The sequence below is a fragment of the Lipotes vexillifer genome, unplaced genomic scaffold (genome assembly GCF_000442215.2).
Source record: "Lipotes vexillifer unplaced genomic scaffold, Lipotes_vexillifer_v1.1 scaffold395, whole genome shotgun sequence".
NCBI lineage: Eukaryota > Metazoa > Chordata > Mammalia > Artiodactyla > Lipotidae > Lipotes > Lipotes vexillifer.
In genome coordinates this window covers 8,901,327-8,918,746 of record NW_006797390.1, presented here as the reverse complement: position 1 = coordinate 8,918,746, position 17,420 = coordinate 8,901,327, and the positions used below count along the sequence as shown (strand labels likewise).

The 17,420-nt window shown below is 60.8% G+C and overlaps 2 protein-coding genes across 2 annotated transcripts in view; one reads left to right on the top strand and one right to left on the bottom strand.

Moving 5' to 3' along the window:
* Positions 1–4: 4 nt before the first annotated feature.
* Positions 5–991, top strand: TMEM121B (transmembrane protein 121B; the record flags this gene model as incomplete). Its single annotated transcript, XM_007469522.1, has 1 exon — positions 5–991. A coding segment is annotated over one exon (987 nt), but the record flags the coding sequence as incomplete, so codon positions are not given.
* Positions 992–8,165: 7,174 nt separating this feature from the next.
* Positions 8,166–17,420, bottom strand: part of IL17RA (interleukin 17 receptor A) — a 31,515-nt gene continuing 22,260 nt past the window's right edge. The window contains exons 11-19 of the mRNA XM_007469521.1: positions 15,900–16,026; positions 14,281–14,328; positions 14,002–14,165; positions 13,334–13,417; positions 13,013–13,097; positions 11,825–11,836; positions 11,444–11,545; positions 10,148–10,189; positions 8,166–9,592 (exon numbers count right to left, since the gene is read on the bottom strand). Of these exons, the coding sequence (XP_007469583.1) occupies positions 8,166–9,592; positions 10,148–10,189; positions 11,444–11,545; positions 11,825–11,836; positions 13,013–13,097; positions 13,334–13,417; positions 14,002–14,165; positions 14,281–14,328; positions 15,900–16,026 (2,091 nt within the window). The remainder of the gene's footprint in view (positions 9,593–10,147; positions 10,190–11,443; positions 11,546–11,824; positions 11,837–13,012; positions 13,098–13,333; positions 13,418–14,001; positions 14,166–14,280; positions 14,329–15,899; positions 16,027–17,420) is intronic.

Genomic DNA, 17,420 nt, shown 5'->3' with positions numbered 1-17,420 from the left:
GGGCTGGGCCATCTTCTTCGCCAAGAACAGCCGGGGCCGTCGGGGCGCCGCGCACACCCACCACCCGCACCACCCGCACGCCGCGCCCCTGCACCTGCCCGTCGCCCCCGCCGCCGCTGCCGGGGCTGCGGGAGCCAAGGCGCGCGGCGGCCGCGGCGGCGCGGGCGGCCCGGGGCCGGCGGGGGTGGCCGGCGCGGCCGGCGAGTTCGCCTTCGCCTACCTGGCCTGGCTCATCTACTCCATCGCCTTCACGCCCAAGGTGGTGCTCATCCTGGGCACGTCCATCCTGGACCTCATCGAGCTGCGCGCTCCCTTCGGCACCACGGGCTTCCGCCTCACCCTGGCGCTGTCAGCGCCGCTGCTCTACTGCCTGGTGCGGGCCATCGGCGAGGCGGGCGCCACCCCCGGCTCCGCGGGCCCCCTGCTCCTGCAGCCCCAGCGGCACCGCGCCGCCGGCTGCTTCCTGGGCACGTGCCTGGACCTGCTGGACAGCTCCGCCCTGGTGGAGCTGATGCTGGACGGCCGCGCGCCGCTGCCCGCGCACCTGCGCTACCTGCTCCTCGCCGCCTACTTCCTCGCGCTCGCCTCGCCGGTGCTCTGGCTCCACGAGCTCCACGCCGCTGCCGCCTCGCCCCGGGGCCGGGCCTCGCGGCCGGGAGGCTGCAGCCGCCTGCTGCGCCTGCTGGGCGGCTGCCTCGTGGACGTACCCCTGCTGGCGCTGCGCTGCCTGCTGGCCGTGAGCTACCAGCAGCCGCTCTCCGTCTTCATGCTCAAGAACCTTTTCTTCCTCGGCTGCCGCGGCCTGGAGGCCCTGGAGGGCTGCTGCGACAGGGAGCCCCCGGCGTCCCCGAGCCGGGCTCGGGCAGGCTACGGCGCTCCGCTCTCTGCCCCGTCGGTGCCAGGAGCCCCCCAGCTGGGCCACTGCGTCTCGGAGGACGACGGGGGCGCCCACGGCTACGTCAACACCCTGGCTGTGGCTTCCCAAAACTGAGGGGTCTGGGGGCTTGCTCTGGAGTTGGGAGACCCCGCTCCCTGTCCTGCGACCTTCCCTCACCCGGACTGGATCAGCCTCTGTTTGGGGGAGGTAACTGTAAACAGGGCTGAGAGCCAGCGCGCCCCTCTGAACCCCTTGGCTCAAGACTGCTTGGAAGGAGCCAGCCGCTGGAGACAGGGAGGAGGGTCGCCGGCTCTCTTCTCTCAACGCCCTTCCCCAGTCCTTCCCTCCAGGGGCGGGGCACCTCTGCTGCTTGCTTCTCCCACCTCCTCTAATTCCTCTCCCTTGCGGGGCAGAATGGAGGGAAGGGGGGCCCAGGGCCTTCGGCCACCCCCCGTTGCTTGGACGTGCCAGCTTCTTTTAGGCTGTGGTTAGTGGTCCTTGACCCACACCTTGAAATGACCCAGAATCCCACGCTCCCCTGATGTGTCCATTGCATTTCTTCCAGATGGTAGATGCAAAGTCTGTGTGTGTGTGTGCGCGCGTGTGTGCACACGTGCGTGCGCATTCACGCGTGTGTTGTCTCCTTGTGTCCAACCTGTGCCCCTCACAATCAGGAGGCGATCTGGGGAGGCCCGGTCCTCCCCACCACACACTCCTCATTCCTACCTGAATCTGTGGCCATGAATTCCCAGACAGAGTTGGGCTCCTGGGGGCTGCCCAGTGGCCCTCCTCCGAGGGAGAAGCTCACCCAGGATCTTCCTCAACGCCACTCCTTTCCTCTCAGCTGGGGGGAGGGGAGGGTCCATACTCTAAGGACCAAACTACACCCTTTCTTGGGTGTTTCTACCTCCGTGCTTTCCACTTGTGTCGCATCACACACTGATGCTGCTTGCAAAAAATAAGGACAAATACTCAGATGTTGCATTCAACGTGGCCACTGGATCCAGCTGGTGTTCGGTGCCCGTGTTATTACAGGGTCTGTGGAGGGTCAGCCATTGGCTGCCCTCCCTCTCTCCCTCCAAATGTGCCCATAAGTCCTATCCTTCTTGCAGCTGGTTGCTGGCTGGGTCAGATCTTGGCTCAGAACAGCTTTGGTGGGGTTTCTGGATAGAAAACCATGTGAGCTGGGCCTCCCATGGGCCCACAGGCGTAGGAAATCCACCTCCCCACCTGTCCTTCCTTTAGGAAGCATGGTATACATGAGAAAGGGCGGTGGTGACCGTTGTCCTCTGCTCTGGTCACGGGAGTCTCTAGGGAAGAGCAGGCTGCGTGGAGTAGGGTGGCTAAGCCCCACCCGGCCCAGCCTCCCTCCCTAGTGACAGGTCACATCCAGGGGCTGCCCACGTACAGTCTTGATGTAGGACCTCTCTCGGCATCTTTGAGGCAGGATGAGTATTTTGGGGGGAGGTCAGGGTGCAGGAAGAGCTGAGAGCCAGGCCAGGGGTACCTACTCCCCTCCATCCTGCGATAGGATGGGGTTGGGGGAGGTTGTAGGAATCTGTTTCCCTCCCTCCTTGTGCCTGGGGAGCTCTGTGTGGTGTAATAAACTCTGGACAGAGGCCAGAAGTCCCGGGTTGTGGCTTTGACTCTGTCACCCACTAGCTTCAGTGACACATGACTTTTGCTTTCTGGGCCTCCGTTTTGCACTTGGGGCTCCTCTCTCTCAGTTTCTTGGGGGCTTGTTGACAGAAGACAGACACACAGACGGGGCTGATGGCCTGAGCCGCCCTGCTCTCATGGGTGGGGGGCGGGGAGGGAGGAACATGTTTGCACTCAGTGTCCCCGCTCCCAGCCCCCTGCCCAGCAGGTCCAGGATCAGCTGGTTGGATTTTGCAACTAATTGTTCTTTCCCTGCCTTCTCTCCTCCCCAGGACCCCGCTTCTTGCCCTTTGAATTCCATGTGGTCAAAGTTCTGGGGCCCAGATTCTGGGGGGGTCCAGGAACTGCTCCCTCTGTTCCCACACCCTCTCTCCAGCTTTGCTGTTTCTCTGCTACCTAATCTCAGTGACTTGAGAAGGACTTTGTGTCCGAGCCACGGCCCCAGGCCGGCCCCCTGCCCCACCCCCTTCTCCTGTTTGGATGGCCGTCTCCCTGCTGAGTGACCGCTGCTGCGACACCTCCAGGGTGTCGGGTATTCTGGTGGGAGGCTGTGGTGGGTTCCGGTGAGCTGCACTTCCCGGCACCTGGCTGGTCTGGCAGAGGCCAGGCCTGTTCCAGTCCGGCTGCCAGCCCCACTCACCCCGGGACAGATGTCCTCTTCCCGACACTTGGTGCCAGCACTTGTGCTCAGGGGGTCTGCCCCTTCCTTCTGGTGTGTTTTTCTTGAGTCCTTTTACTTACTTCCCTTGCCTCAGTCACCAAAAGAAATGCCCCGAAAGTTTCATTTTTCTTGATTTCTAGGAACGCCTGTAGCGCGGGGTCCAACCAGAGATGCCGTGGTGTGCCTAGCGTCCCCGGGCCCGCGCCCACGCCCGCCGTGCTGGTCACGGAGGATAAGAAGCTGGGCTCGGGTCCCGGGCTGCCGCCTCTAACGTTGGGCAGGTCAGGCCGTCCTCCCCTGAGCCTCGGACTCCTTATCTTATTGGGAAGGGCTTGGGCCAGACCTTCTCTAAGGACGGCTCTGAGTCCATGAGTTTTTTGTGGAAGAGAGCGAGCTGGCAGTCAGGGCCTGGAGGACGGAAGTGGCACCTCACTGGCATTTATCACGTTCTTTTCTCCTTCTCTTTTTAAAAATAAAACCAGCTTTGGTTCCGAAAATAAAAAACTTGAGACTTGTGACAAGCTTCCTGTGTAGTTTCTTTTAAGATCTTTCCTGTCCTGGTTTCCTTACTAAACTCTTAAATGTCACCGTGGCATCTGTCATCATTTTGCGGGTCTGTGTTAACATTATGGGTGCACCTTGGCTACTGCCTTCCAGGCGGCTGGCGGGCTCTTGACCTGGCTGGCCTGGTGTGGCCCAGCCAGGCTTCCTCAGCACAGCCAAGTGCCCTGGGCTCTCAGCCCGAGGGTGATTCCCCAGCTCCTGGGCGCTCACTCCTTCTTTCTGAGAATAACTCGTTAGTGGGGGAAGGGCTGAGAAATGGCTTTTAAAATGCTCTGCCCTTCTCTCCCCAGCCAGGAGCAGAAATGCTTATCACAAAGGAGAACAGGCCATGCTTGTTTTCAACACAACGGGGTCTGGGGAGTCTAAGAGAACATGGGGCCTGCATAAAAATAAGACTACAGTCGGACTTCCCTGGTGGCACAGTGGTTAAGAATCCGCCTGCCAGTGCAGGGCACATGGGTTCGAGCCCTGGTCCGGGAAGATCCCGTATGCCATGAGGCAACTGAGCTTGCGTGCCACAACTACTGAGCCTGTGCCCTAGAGCCCGTGCTCCGCAACAAGAGAAGCCCCCCCCTTGCCGCAACAACGAAGACCCAACGCAGCCAAAAATAAATTAAAAAAAAAGACGACGGTCATTGTTCTTTAGCACAGAAACAGCTGGTGCTATTCAGGGGCTATTCACACGGTGAGGCCAAGGGCCCGTCTCGCTTGCCCTGCCTGCCCCCCGCAGCTGGGCGCTGGCACCACCTGGCCTCCAGGGCCTTCCCTCACTTATAAGACAGCAGCGACGTCCCCTCCCTCACAGGCTGCAGTAATGGGGCGATATGTGCAAAAACGGTCCTTTCCGTCAAGACATTCACAATCGTCACGGGGACAAAACTTACAATAGTTTCAGAACAGCAGACCGTGTCTTCATTTCTCCCTAAATGCGGATGGATGGTAAGGTGACCACCTTGACTACGTTTCTCGTGGCTGAGCTGCCCCTCACCTGCTCAAGAGGGGAGGTCGTGTCAGATGAGTCTGGCCCTGCAGCCGGCCTGGGGTCGGGGGACTTGGAGGCCTGTGCTCTGCTGGCCGGCCCCTCCGGGTCCTCGCAGCCCCTCTGGGGAGCTGCCCTTCCATCCCCGAGCCCAGAAGGATGGAGCCACTTGCTGGAGGCTGCACTGCGGTCAGGGAGGGAATCCGGGTCTGAACCACGTCCGTCGGCCGCGGGCAGCCTTCGGATGTGGCCTCCCTTCCGTTGTCCGGCTCTGGCTAAAAAGCAGGGGCCGGATCCACACCCTTTTGGTCCCGCAGGCCCCCAGTCAGGCTGCAGGCAGACCTTTTCTCAGGAAGGGAAGGAGCCAGGACACGGTGTCACACTTAGGTGTGAACAACCGAAGGTGACTCCCCCCAGGAAAGGGTGCCTGGGTATGGGGGGCATTGGACTAGGCTTCTCCCTTTCTTCCCCGTTCCTCTGACAGGCAAGGCTGGTCAGTACACTTGGGCCCTCACCGGGCAGGTCTTCGCAGGAAGGCCCCACCGTTGTTTACCTGGGAGGGGAAACTGCCCCCCGCCGCGGAGTGCAAAGGCTATAGGATGGAAACTGCCATCGTTCTGTGAGCATCATACTCTCCCTTCTTTCTGATTCAAAGGTAAGCAGGAAATCAGTAAAATCCATCATACCTGGTGTTCAGAGGCCCAGCTCAACCTGCTGAGTGGATATTTAAGGGATGAACAAAACCCCCTCCAAAACCTGAGGACCTTCCTGAGCAGAAAGAGAAGCTGATCCAGAACCAACGAATCCAGCAAGGTCCATGGCCCCACGTAATCATTCCTCGTCTTCCTACAGGAAAAGCCGTGGACATCCACGAGGGTCATGTGGCCGGGAGTCCTCCTGCCTCCTCGAGTCCCTTCTGTCACTCTGTCCAAGCGAGGAGTCCAGGGGTGGTGGTCACAGACTGCAGGACATGGGCTCTTGGAGGACCTCTCTGGGTGAGGCAGGATTTTATTAGCCGAGGTTCAGAAGAGCACGAGAAGAGAGGCCTGGCCTTATTCACACTTGATGCTCTCGGTGTTTGGCAAATGGCTGACACCACATTCAGGCTCATGGAATCTCCAGCACTTGCGGCCAGCTGAGACCAGTGTGAGACTGGGGGCTCTGGGGGAGGGGGAGGGAGAGTGGGCAGAACAAGGCTGAGCACCTGGGGAACTTCACAACTCTGTTTACACCCGCCACGTCCACGCAGGCACACCACGGAAGGGAAATTAGTGCTTGCCTAGCGACGGGAGGTTGGGGTTTGGGGTGATGATTAGGGGCTGCGTTTCTTTGGGGGCGTAAGAAAAATGTTCCAAAACTGATTATGCGGAAGGTTGCTGAACTCTGAGCCCCTAAAGCCTTGAACTGTACAGGGTCCATGGTGAGTTGTATGAGCTGTGAATCCTATCTCAGTAAAGCTGTTAGGAAAAAAGGCAGGAGCCCTGCTGATAAAGGGAACATAGTGGACAATGCCAATTGGGGACACCTGGCTTCAAAGGCCAGCAAAGCAAGAATCTGAGGTCTGTGGGGAAGGCGGTCCAAATGGAGAGTGTGCTCCCGGGACCAGGACCATGTGGGCTGGCCATCCTGCCACAAGGCAGAGCCCCGGCTCCAGCTGTGGAATCCACGCTCTGCATGTTGAACACGTGCTGGCTGGAAGCAGGGGGAATGTCTCAGAAAGCCTGTGGGAGTCTGGACCCAATGACACCCAACTGCATCATCAGAGGGATGGTGCCTCAGAGGCTGGTGGATGGGAAGGCTCAGCTCCTCTGTCCCCATCTTTGTCCACTCCGGCTGCTGTAACGGAACACTGCAGACTGGGCAGCCTTTTAACGAAAGAAACACCCCTCACGGTGCTGGAGACTGGAAGTCCAAGGTCAAGGTGCCGGCAGATTCCTGCTTCACAGACAGCCATCTCGCTGCGTCCTCGCATGGCAGAAGGGCGAGGGGGCCCTGTGGGGTCTCCCAGAAGGGCACTCGTCCCATCCACGAGGCCCCACCCATGCCCTCACCTCCTCCCAGAGGTCCTCCCCAACACCATCATACAGGGGATTAGGTGTCAACCTCAGGATCTGGGGGGGACACGGACGCAGTCTATAGCACTCCCGCACCTGGTCCTCTGCTACCAGCGGGCTGGCTGTGAGCTAAGCACCGTCCAGGGCCTGGGCCTCGAAGGCCTGCTGCTACCAGGCACAACCTCACCACGAGAAAGGCCTCTGCCACGAGGAACTTCTTGATCTATAGCAACGTGTGACTCAACCCCTGGGAATTCTGAGTTAACGAATTTATTCATTCCTTCATCGATAAGCTCTTTCACACACGCGCGTGCACACACCCTGGTATCTGATTTCCCACCGAACTTCAGAATCCTCCCCTCCGTGCAGGAGCCCGGAGCTCCAGTTCAGGACTCAGGTACAGGCACAGAGAGCCCTGGATCCCGGGGGGACCCCAGCGTGCACAGGGCTGGGGGCTCCCTGTGCTTCCCGAGCTCGGGCGCTGCAGCCCCGAAAGAACCCTCGGCCGTAGGTCTCCCGCTGACCGAGGCCACGCTGGGCTGGGCCCTGCTGATGCCGTCAGGCGCCACGACCCACACTTCTATCTGGTCTCTTTCCGAAAATGACTGGGTGTGTTTGGCCCTCAGCCTCCTGACGGCAGCAGTTCATCCTGGTGAAGGAGCCCCAGCCGCACCCAGCCTGGCCCCGAGGCCTCCCCAGGCTGCGCCCACTGCCCCACCTTCCGCGGCAGGCTCGGTTACGGCCCTGCCCCACTCGCCTGCAGCCCTCGGCCCGGGAAACGAGCTGCTCCTTCGGCTCAGACACGTCCTCCTCCAGAAGCTTCTCCCTGGGCCAGGCGCCCCTTCTGTGGACTTCACGGCCCCGGGCGAGCTTCTGGCAGCCTCCGCATCTCGCGCCCCACCCCGTGTGCTACCCCGTCCCTCTCACTGGACGGGCAGCTCCCTGACGGTCAGGGCAATGCGGGGCACAAAATAAAGGCTGAAGGAACGAGTGACGGACACCCAAGGACACTGCCATTAGCTCCTGGGAACAGGCTGTGGCTTCTCGCGGGGATGGTCACGGGAAGAAAGGTTAAGGGGACAGAGCCAAGATGTTTACTTTTTTTTTTTTTTTTTTTATGGTACGCGGGCCTCTCACTGCTGTGGCCTCTCCCGTTGTGGAGCACAGGCTCCGGACGCACAGGCTCAGCAGCCATGGCTCACGGGCCCAGCTGCTCCGTAGCATGTGGGATCCTCCCGGACCGGGGCACGAACCCACGTCCCCTGCATCGGCAGGCGGACTCTCAACCACTGCGCCACCAGGGAAGCCCCAAGATGTTTACGTTTTAAAGGTACACGTCTCACGAGCATACACACGTCCACACGTGCACACCTACGGACACACGTGCTCACCGCCCTGGGCGGGGGAGGTCCCACACGGCGGCCCCTTGGGCTCCAGGCCAGGGTTCTTGTGCAGCTCCTGGAGGAGGAGCAGGAGCTGGAGGCTCCGCAGGCTCTCCAGGCCCTCGGGACACAGCGGCTGCCCGCCCGGCCCCCCGCCCTGGTCCCCCTCGTCATCGTCCGGGAGCTGCGGGGAGCTCCTGGAGATGTAGCCCTGGTCGGACTGCACCGACCGCCGCTGCTCCCCTGCAGGGCAGCGCAGGCTCTGCTGCAGGGACGGCAGTATGGAGCCGTCCGGCCGCCCCGTGGGGCTGCTGCAGACGGGCGGGTCCTCGGGGTGCATGGGGAGGAAGAGGATGCTGTTCCGCCCAGGGCCCCAGCCGCCCAGGAGCGGGCAGGCCTCGTCTCCCCCAGCCAGGGCCAGCCGGCTGGTGGCACCGCTCCTGACGGCCCGAGGGACGGGCTCCACCGCCTGCGCTGGAGGGGCCCCGTCCACCGGGACCACCGTGGTCTGGAGCGTCTGGGCCGCCGGCTGCTCCTGGGGCCAAGGCTGGGGCTCCAGCCGCGACGGGCCCCCTCCTTGCCCCGCGAGGAGCAGCTCCACCAGCAGGCTGCCCTGGGAGGCGGGTTCCAGCACCAGCGGCTCCTGCCGGACGATCCCTCCTCCCGGCGGCGGCTCCTCAAAGGCCTCCTCGTCCAGGGACGGGAGGTCCTGGTCGTCTGCCGGGCAGAGGCTCTCGAGCTTGAACCAGTCGGGGCGCTGGGCCTGCCAGCGGCGGAAGCGCTGCACGGCCTCGCGGAGCTGCCGGCCGCCGGGGCTCTGCAGGTAGTTCTGGGCCGTGAGCGCCCCGACGCGGTGCATGCGGCCCGGCCCGAACATCTCCAGGTCCTGTATGCGGAAGTAGACATCCTCAAACTTGTCCATGAGCGCATAGCACGACGTGATGCTGAAGAGCTCGGGGACGTCGGCCTCGCAGCTGATGTCACGGAAATAGCAGACGATGTAGGTGCCGAAGCAGGCGGGCCTCTTAAAGTCCGGCAGGATCATGTTCATGGCCGCCGTGAACAGGTCCCCCGCGGGCTTCCCGCGGTCGCAGCGAAGCTGGACGGTGGCGTCCTCCCAGCCGAGCATGGCCTGCCACTTGGCCCGGGTGCCTCGGGAGCACAGGACGATGATCTTGGAGCTGCCCTCCGCCACCTCCTGCTTCCGGCGGCCCACCCAGGTCATGACCCCCGCCTCCGAGATGGCCTGTTCCTCCAGCAGGTCGAGGGCCACTTCGGTGCCGCACACGGTGAGCAGGAACTGGGCGAACTTCAGGACCACGTCCACGTAGAGGGGGTGATCGGCCGAGTAAACGATCCAGACCTTTCTGGGCTTCAGGGGTGGGGGGCTCAGGCTGGTGGCAGCGGGCAGGACGTCTGAGGGAAACAAGGGAAGCCAGGCCGAGGGTTCAGGCGTGTCGGCGCTGACCACACACCACAGGCCGGGGACAGCCCTGCCCCGCTGGCCGGAAGACTCCCGAGCCCCCAAAATGCAGCTGAGACCTCAGAATAAGCCCGAGGCAGCTGCGTTGACTGTGCTGGCTGGCTGCAAAACAGCCTGTGCCTTTGGGGAAAGGAGCCTCTCACTTTGTTATCTGGCCTTTAGCCTCCATGTTAATTAAAATTGCTTTTTTGCTTTTTTTTTTTTTTTTGCTTTTTTTCTTACAAGACACAAAGGCCCGTTTACACAAAGCTGCTTTCGGGAGGACCTCTTTTCACAAAATACGGTGCCTTTACCTTCCCCTCCTAGTTCAGCGATGAGCAACTGTTAAGCCCAGTCTCGCTGTCTGAGGTCCCCCCTGTTCGGAGCTAGAGGTGGGTCCCGGGCAGGTGCCATCTCCTGAGGGACAGGAGCTGACTGGGTAGCCCCTCCAGGGCCGCTGTGAACAGACTCACCCCAAACCCAGGCTGCCCAAGCCGGGAGGTGCCCACCTGTGCATTTGGTGCCATTTTCATATTTTCCGTGATGGGACCCTGAAAGGAAAAGAAATGCCAGAAGTAATGCTCCAGAAGTGTCCTCGCAGGAAGCACAAATCTTACAAGATGGCTCAGAACGGCTCTTTTGGAAGAGAAACAGGGACCAGCTCACAGGGGCACCTGCTGGGAGCTCTGCCCCACTCCCGACCAAGGGAGGGGTCGAGGTAGCACTTCTTAGACGCTCTGGGCCTCTGCAGGGAGACCGTCCCTCCCATGACCGCTGTGTGACCTGCGGGAGGTATCGACGCCTCTGAAACGCAGTTTCTTCCTCTGTGAAATGGGTCTGTGTGGGAAGCGCCCGGCACACCCCACCAGCCGGGTCACAAGTATTCTGCAGCACTGACCCGGCTGGGACCCCCAGAATGGTGCCTGGGAGGTTACACCCCAACAGTGGCCATCCCCAAGCAGAGCTCCCTTTCAGGGAAAGCCCCTTCCCCAGACGTGTCCTTCCAGGAGGCAAAAGTCTTCCGAGATGCTTCCAGACGTAGTGCCACTGGGCCCCTTAAAATTCCCTCCTGGTATTTTTTCTTTTCTTCGGCCGCGCCTCGCGGCTTGTGGGATCTTAGTTCCCAACCAGAGAGTGAAGCCAGGTCCTTGGCAATGACAGTGAAGAGGCCTAACCACTGAACCGCCAGAGAAGTCCCTCCTGCTGGTGTTCTGGGGTGAGGGGGTAAACCAGCGTGCTTAAGTGACCACTCCGTCCTGGAGGCAGCGAAGGGCCCCGTGGAGCAGGGCTGACTCACCAGAGCCACGTGGCCAAGGAGGACATTTGGAACCTTGATTTCAAGCCCTACCCTTTGGGCCTCTGCCTAGAACTCTGAGGTCCTCCCTCGCCCCGAGGAGTGGCCGCTTCGGGAAAAGGTCAGACGTGCAGCACGAGAAGCAGACGGCCTCCCGACGCCTGCAGAGACCTGGACGGCGGGACCCTCCCAGGGAAGGACCCTCTCAACAGGTCTCGCGTGATCTTTCCCAGCATGAGCCGTGGTCACAGGGGAAACGGCCTCCCAGATCGGGGTCGTGGAGGGGCAGGGAGATGCCAAGTCCCCACCCCAGAGACCCATGTTTCCTCCTGCTTAGAACGTGGCCAGAGAGGGCCGCAGCCAGAGGGAATCGATGCTTATTAACAGGCTGAAGGGCGGGGATGCATGGGGCTGTGAGCACAGTCTCCCAGCTGGTGCAGGGAGAAGGGGCACGGGAAGAGGGGCGGGGCAGAGGGCAAGCCCCAGGTGGGCCCACAGCCCCTGGCCTTACCCGGTAGCCGCCAGCCCACGCAGACGGTCAGCAGGATGACGGAACCCACGAGCAGGATGGAGAGGCCGGGGATGCACCTGGACACCCACAGGGGCATGTAGTCTGTGGCAGGAGAACAGTGTGATGGCGTGGCAGGGAGGCCTGTGACACCAGCCCCGGGGGCCCGCCCGCTGCCCTCCCTGAGCTGCCCTCTCTGCTGTGCCAGCCCTGGGGTCCTTAACCCACCGCCCACCCCGGGGGGTCCTCCCTGACACCAAGATGGGCCATGGTCCCGCCACCCAGGGCCGCCTCCTGGTGCAGCCTTTCTGCCTGGCTCCACTCCAGGACACAGGGACCTCTGTGTCCCCTGAGGCGGCAGAGCCTGGGAGGAGTCGGCCTTACCTTCAACGGCGTCTGCAATAAGAACCAAGGGACAGACTCTCAGTTACTAGCAGCAGTCACCACACCCACCACCCGCGTGCCATGCTGGGGCCTGCTGACGGCCTGGCCCGACGCCCAGCCCTTTGTACAGGTTATTAAACTTAGCGACACCACCTACAGGGGACACCTGAGCTGGTGGCCTACTGGGAGACGCCTGCTTCCACCTGGAGGCCGGGTTCCGTCCAGGCCAGTGCAATGCCTGCTGCTTATTTATTTATTTTTTGCGGTACACGGGCCTCTCACTGTTGTGGCCTCTCCTGTTGCAGAGCACAGGCTCCGGATGCGCAGGCTCAGCGGCCATGGCTCACGGGCCCAGCCGCTCCACAGCATGTGGGATCTTCCCAGATCGGGGCATGAACCCGCGTCCCCTGCATCGGCAGGCGGACTCTCAACCACTGCACCACAAGGGAAGCCCCTCCGCTGCTTTTTGATTGGCGTCTGCTGCAGGAGGCTTCTGAACTCAGGTCAGAACCGGGGCTCTGCCACTTCCTTGGTGTGTGACCTTGGACAAGGTGCCTGACATCTCTGTGCCTCAGTTTCCTCACCTATGAACCTGGGGGAGGGAGTCTCCACTTCATGGTATATATTACATAGTACAGAGTGCATAGTGCACAGTACTTAGTACACAGCACTCAGTATAAGGTACACAGTACTTAGTACACAGTACAAAGTATATAGTACCCAGTACCCAGTACTTAGTACACAGTACTCAGTAAAATATACTTAGCTCTATAGTACACAGTACCTATACTGTGGTGCACAGTACCCAGTACTTAGTACACAGTACATAGCACACAGCACTATAGTGCATAGTACCTAGTATACAGTACTTAGCAGGTAGTACTATGACTCACAGTTTGTGGACACGTTAGAGCACCCTGTTCACTACATGGTCCTTAACTGTAACTATGACAATAAGAATCCCCATTTTTCAAGTCACGGAAGTTTTGAAAGGTTAAGTGCTTTGCCACACAGCTAACGAAAGGCAGTCAGGAGTCCAACCTGGAGTCTCTCTAAGGCCCCACAGCGCAGGCCCGGACAACTGTCGCCCCCCGCCCCCGCCTCCAGGACGACGTCAGGGTTCGGGTCGTGCTGCCGAGCTTCACCCGCCCTCCCCCGGGGTGCGCCCCCGGCAGCCGTGTGTCTCACCTGGGGTGTGCGGGACCTCTGGGCAGCGCACGGCCACCGAGTGTCGGAGGCAGTCGTTGAGGCAGCTGCTGAAGAAGGGCTGGATCTGCAAGGACAGAGCGCAGGCAGGAGAGGCCGGGGCGTGGCCCACCTCGGACCCTGCCGGCCCCTCCAGGACGTCCCCGCGGCTGCTGGGCGGGAGGGGGCAAAGGGCCCTGCCCAGGTGAGGCCGGGGGCCGGGCAGGAAATCCCAGGCCGTAGCGGTGCTGGGTCCCTGGGGAGCACGAGCCCCGGGCTGCCCACCTGCACCTGTGCCCACCCCGTCTCCACCCCAGTCCGCACCTGCACGTGGTGGCGGCAGCACCAGCTGAAGCGTGGCAGGGTGAGTGTGACGTTGCAGCACTGCCGGGCGGCCTCCTGTGCAGGCTGCAGGGCAGAGGGGCAGTGAGGCCCTGGCCTCTGCTGGGATGCACCCCCAGGAGGCCCCGGGGAGAGCGGCTGGCAGGCCCCGCTCCAGGAGGAGCGGCTCCTCCCCAGGGCCGTAGGTGTGTCGACTCAGGACTGCATCCAGCACCAAGCTGCCCCTCTTGGCTTTGGCTGCTGGGGATCTTGGGGACGGACACACGTGTCCTGCACTGGCCCTACCCTGGCTTCATCTTATTTCCTCACCTTTACTCCCCTTTGTCTTCATTTCCACATTTTAAAGTCTTCAAATCCTTTTTGCAATAATGGAATTAGCAAGGCTAAACAAAAAGAGGCCCAGGAAAACGTGGCGGAGGGGAGGACAGAGGGCCGGGTGTGCAGGGCAGACATAGCCGTGTCCTATCAGCCGTCGGAGCAACTACACACCAGCCACAGACCAGCCACAGACCAGCCACAGACCAGCCACACATGGGAAGGGGGAAGGGCAGCTCAGGTCATGCCCTCCAGCACAGACTGAGCACCTGGGCCTGGAGAGGTGGCTCTGAGCCAAGCTGGGGGGTTAGGAGAGCGGCAGAGAGAGCAGTTACCACGGCCAGATCCATGACGTGTCGGAAGCAGCTGCGGTTCTCCGCGGGTAGAAAGCTGTCCAGCAGGATCTGGTATTTGGTGGACTCGTTCCACGGCGTGAAGCTCAGCCGCAGCTGGTGGGCCTCGAGGGTCTCCACAGTGATGCTGGGGTCCCACAGGCTGCCTGTCCCACAGGGGCACAGACGTGGCCGGGAGTGAGGGGCAAGCATGCGTGCAGGTGTGCATGTGTGCGTGTGCACCCAAGTAAAGCCCCCCACAGGGCTGCCCGCCACAGTTACCTGAGCTCACGCAGGGCGTGGTCATCTTCATCCTGGGGTCCTCGCAGTCTGTGGACCGGGAAAAAGTGCAACCGTTACGCACCTCCCTTGGAAAGCTGGCTCCTACAGAGCCTCTGACACCAGAGCTAACAACCTTCTGCCTCTGGGGGGCCTGTTCAAAGCTGGCCCTTCAGAGAAGCCCCAGGACAGACACTGCCATGGGCCAGAGGCCCCATAGGCCTGGGACCGCCCTGGCCGTCTCAGCCCTCCTCCCTCCAGGGACCTTCTAGATCCAGGTGTAAGCTCCCTGGACTTGCTCTGGGACCGAGGGGTCCTGGTCCACTCCTGCTTCCTCTCCCCCGGGGATCCCTCTCCTGAGCCGCCTCTGCCCTTGAGGAGAGATGGACTGTGTCCCCCTCAGCAAACGGCAGCATTTCCCCAACTTTCCCACGTCCTCACAGTAGTCTTGGGTTCAGCCCCACTGGGGTGGGCCTGGGAAGCTGAATTTCTGACAAGTTCCCAGGTGATTACATGGTGCTGTGGACCCAGGGAGCCCGTGGGGACCCCTCCTCTGGAGATGTCTCCTTGGTCCCTCCATTTCCATGACTGCAACGTTTTTACTTTGGTCTCAGAAGGCACATGAGAGGCGTGAATCACTGCGAGTGACAGGGGCTGAGCCAGTCCGCTTTAGGGACAGGGGAGGGGGCGGGGGGGGTCACTCATTTGACAAATACTGGCTGAGCCCCCAATATGTGCCAGGCCCTGGAGATACAGTGGTGAGTGAGACAAAGTCCCTGCCCTCCGAGGATGACATTCCAGCAGGAGAGACCGTAAAAGCAAATAGTGTAATATCACGTCACGAATATGTCAAGATGATGGAATGTCAGGGAGCAGGGAGTGACACAAGGGGGAAGAAAGCCGGGTGAACAGATCGTGTGCGCACGTGCCTGTGTGCACGTGCGTGTGCACGTATAGGAGTATGCCTGTGTGCACGTGTGTGAGCAGGGGTGCTGTGGAGATGAAGGCTTCAACAAGCATTTCCCGATCACCTCCCACACGCAGGGCCATTTGTGGGGGTCTGGAGGCTGCACAGGTGGGTGCAGGGTCCAGGCCCTGTTCTCAAGCGGCCGGGCATCTAGGTGTGCTTGGCTCTTAACAATGAGAAAAGCAGGCAGTGGCAGAGATGCTGGGGAGGACAGAGATGCACCCCAGAGGTGCACACACATCAAATGATGCTTTGGAAGATGAGCCCGCCAGGCCTCCCAGGAGGAGGGAGTAGTGGCAAGGGGGGAAGGCGTGGGATAAATGCAGGTGGGACGTGGGGGAAGAATGAGGAACTGAGAGCTGGGGCGGGGCTGGGAGCAGGGCCACAGCTCTCCTGGGACTGGCTTGTGTTCCTGACACGTTCTGGGCAGGAAACGTGCATCTTCAGCCACGCGGAGGGACTCCGGGTCCCGTGAAGCTCCTGGGGTCATGGGCCAACACCCACTGTTTGTGTCGCAAGAACGGGCTCTGCCTTCAGGGAGTGGAGGCTGCGGCCACTCAGCAAAGAACCTGACCCTGCACCTGTTTGTCCCGTGGGTCCCACAGGCTGACTGCAGTGAGGGGTGAAGGGAAGGCTTGGGGGGGGGCACTCTTACCGGGCACCAGGAAGTTTCTGGACTGGTGGTTTGGGTCCCCGTCAGGGATGGGCTTAGGCAGGTGGTGGACGGTCACCTCGTACTCCTGGCCGGGTTCCACCACGAAGTGGCTGAAGGCAAAACGCCACTAGGAGATGGGAGAAGGGGAGGGCAAACAGGTCACGGCTCTCACCCACCTGGGCCCAAAGTGCACCCCATCCACCCCCAAAGGATCAGTCAAAAGAGGGAGAAAACAACCACTACAGCAAGCTCTCAAGTCGGAGGCATCTGTTTCTCTGTTCTTCGTTTCTTCTGGTCTTTCTTGCTTATTATTATTATTTTAAATTAATTAATTAATTTTATTTTTGGCTGTGTTGGGTCTTTGTTGCTGTGTACGGGTTTTCTCTAGTTGCGGCGAGCGGGGGCTACTCTTGGTTGCGGTGCACAGGCTTCTCATTGCCGTGGCTTCTCTTGTTGCGGAGCATGGGCTCTAGGCACGTGGGCTTCAGTAGTTGTGGCACGTGGGCTCAGTAGTTGTGGCTCGCAGGCTCTAGAGCGCAGGCTCAGTAGTCGTGGCGCACGGGCTTAGCTGCTCCGCAGCATGTGGGACCTTCCTGGACCAGGGCTCAAACCCGTGTCCCCTGCACTGGCAGGCGGATTCTTAACCACTACGCCACCAGGGAAGTCCCTTTCTTGCCTATTTTAAAAAACCTAGATCTGGCCTCATCAGGAGACAGTGGGGGCCAAAAGCAAGAGAATTTGGGGAAAGACGAAAGAGCCCCCTCCCGTATCGGCCCCCTCCAACTCCAGAGCACACAAGGGGCAGCTAAAAACTACTTGTTAAGTGACTCTACCTCCTTAAATGGGAAAGCCAGGGATCTCTTGAGAATGTCCTGGAGCACAAAAGTGCAGCGAGAGGGCTACAGGTCCCCCCCGCCCCCCTGCCCAGCCCTGACAGCATCTTCCTTGCGCAAACATGTTCTGGATGGTGCAGGTGACACACACTGACTCCAACTTCCCTGGTGGACTCTGTGGGGGTCCCTGGTCCTCACCACCCTCCAGCAGTAGTCTGGGGGTCCCCACTAAACACGGGACAGGGGATCTGTCTTTGCTGCTTGTGTTTGTGGGATCCCTGCCAGTGGCCACTTTTCAGACGTAAAGCAGCAGTGTTCAGATGAGCCTGGGTCAGGACCGCCTGGATGGCTTATCACCACCAACTGCTGCTGTTTAAACACCCACAGCCTCTGATTCAGGAAGTCTGGGTGGGGCCCTAGAACCTGCATTTCTAACAGCTCCCAGGTGATGCTGCTGGTCTTGGGACCACGCGCTGAGCATCAGTGCTTTAACCAAACTCAAAGAGAATCCACTTCCGGCTCTGGGCAGCAAAAGGGGCAGCAGCTGCAGCAGAAACCATGGCAGCTCTGGTCTGGGCAGAGCCCCTCCTCCCGGAGGCCCCCGGCTGACCCAGGTCCAGGGCAGGCCGGCAGGCGTGGGTCGCGGAGCTGCAACAGCGAGCGGCGACGTAAGGTCGGAAGGAAGAGC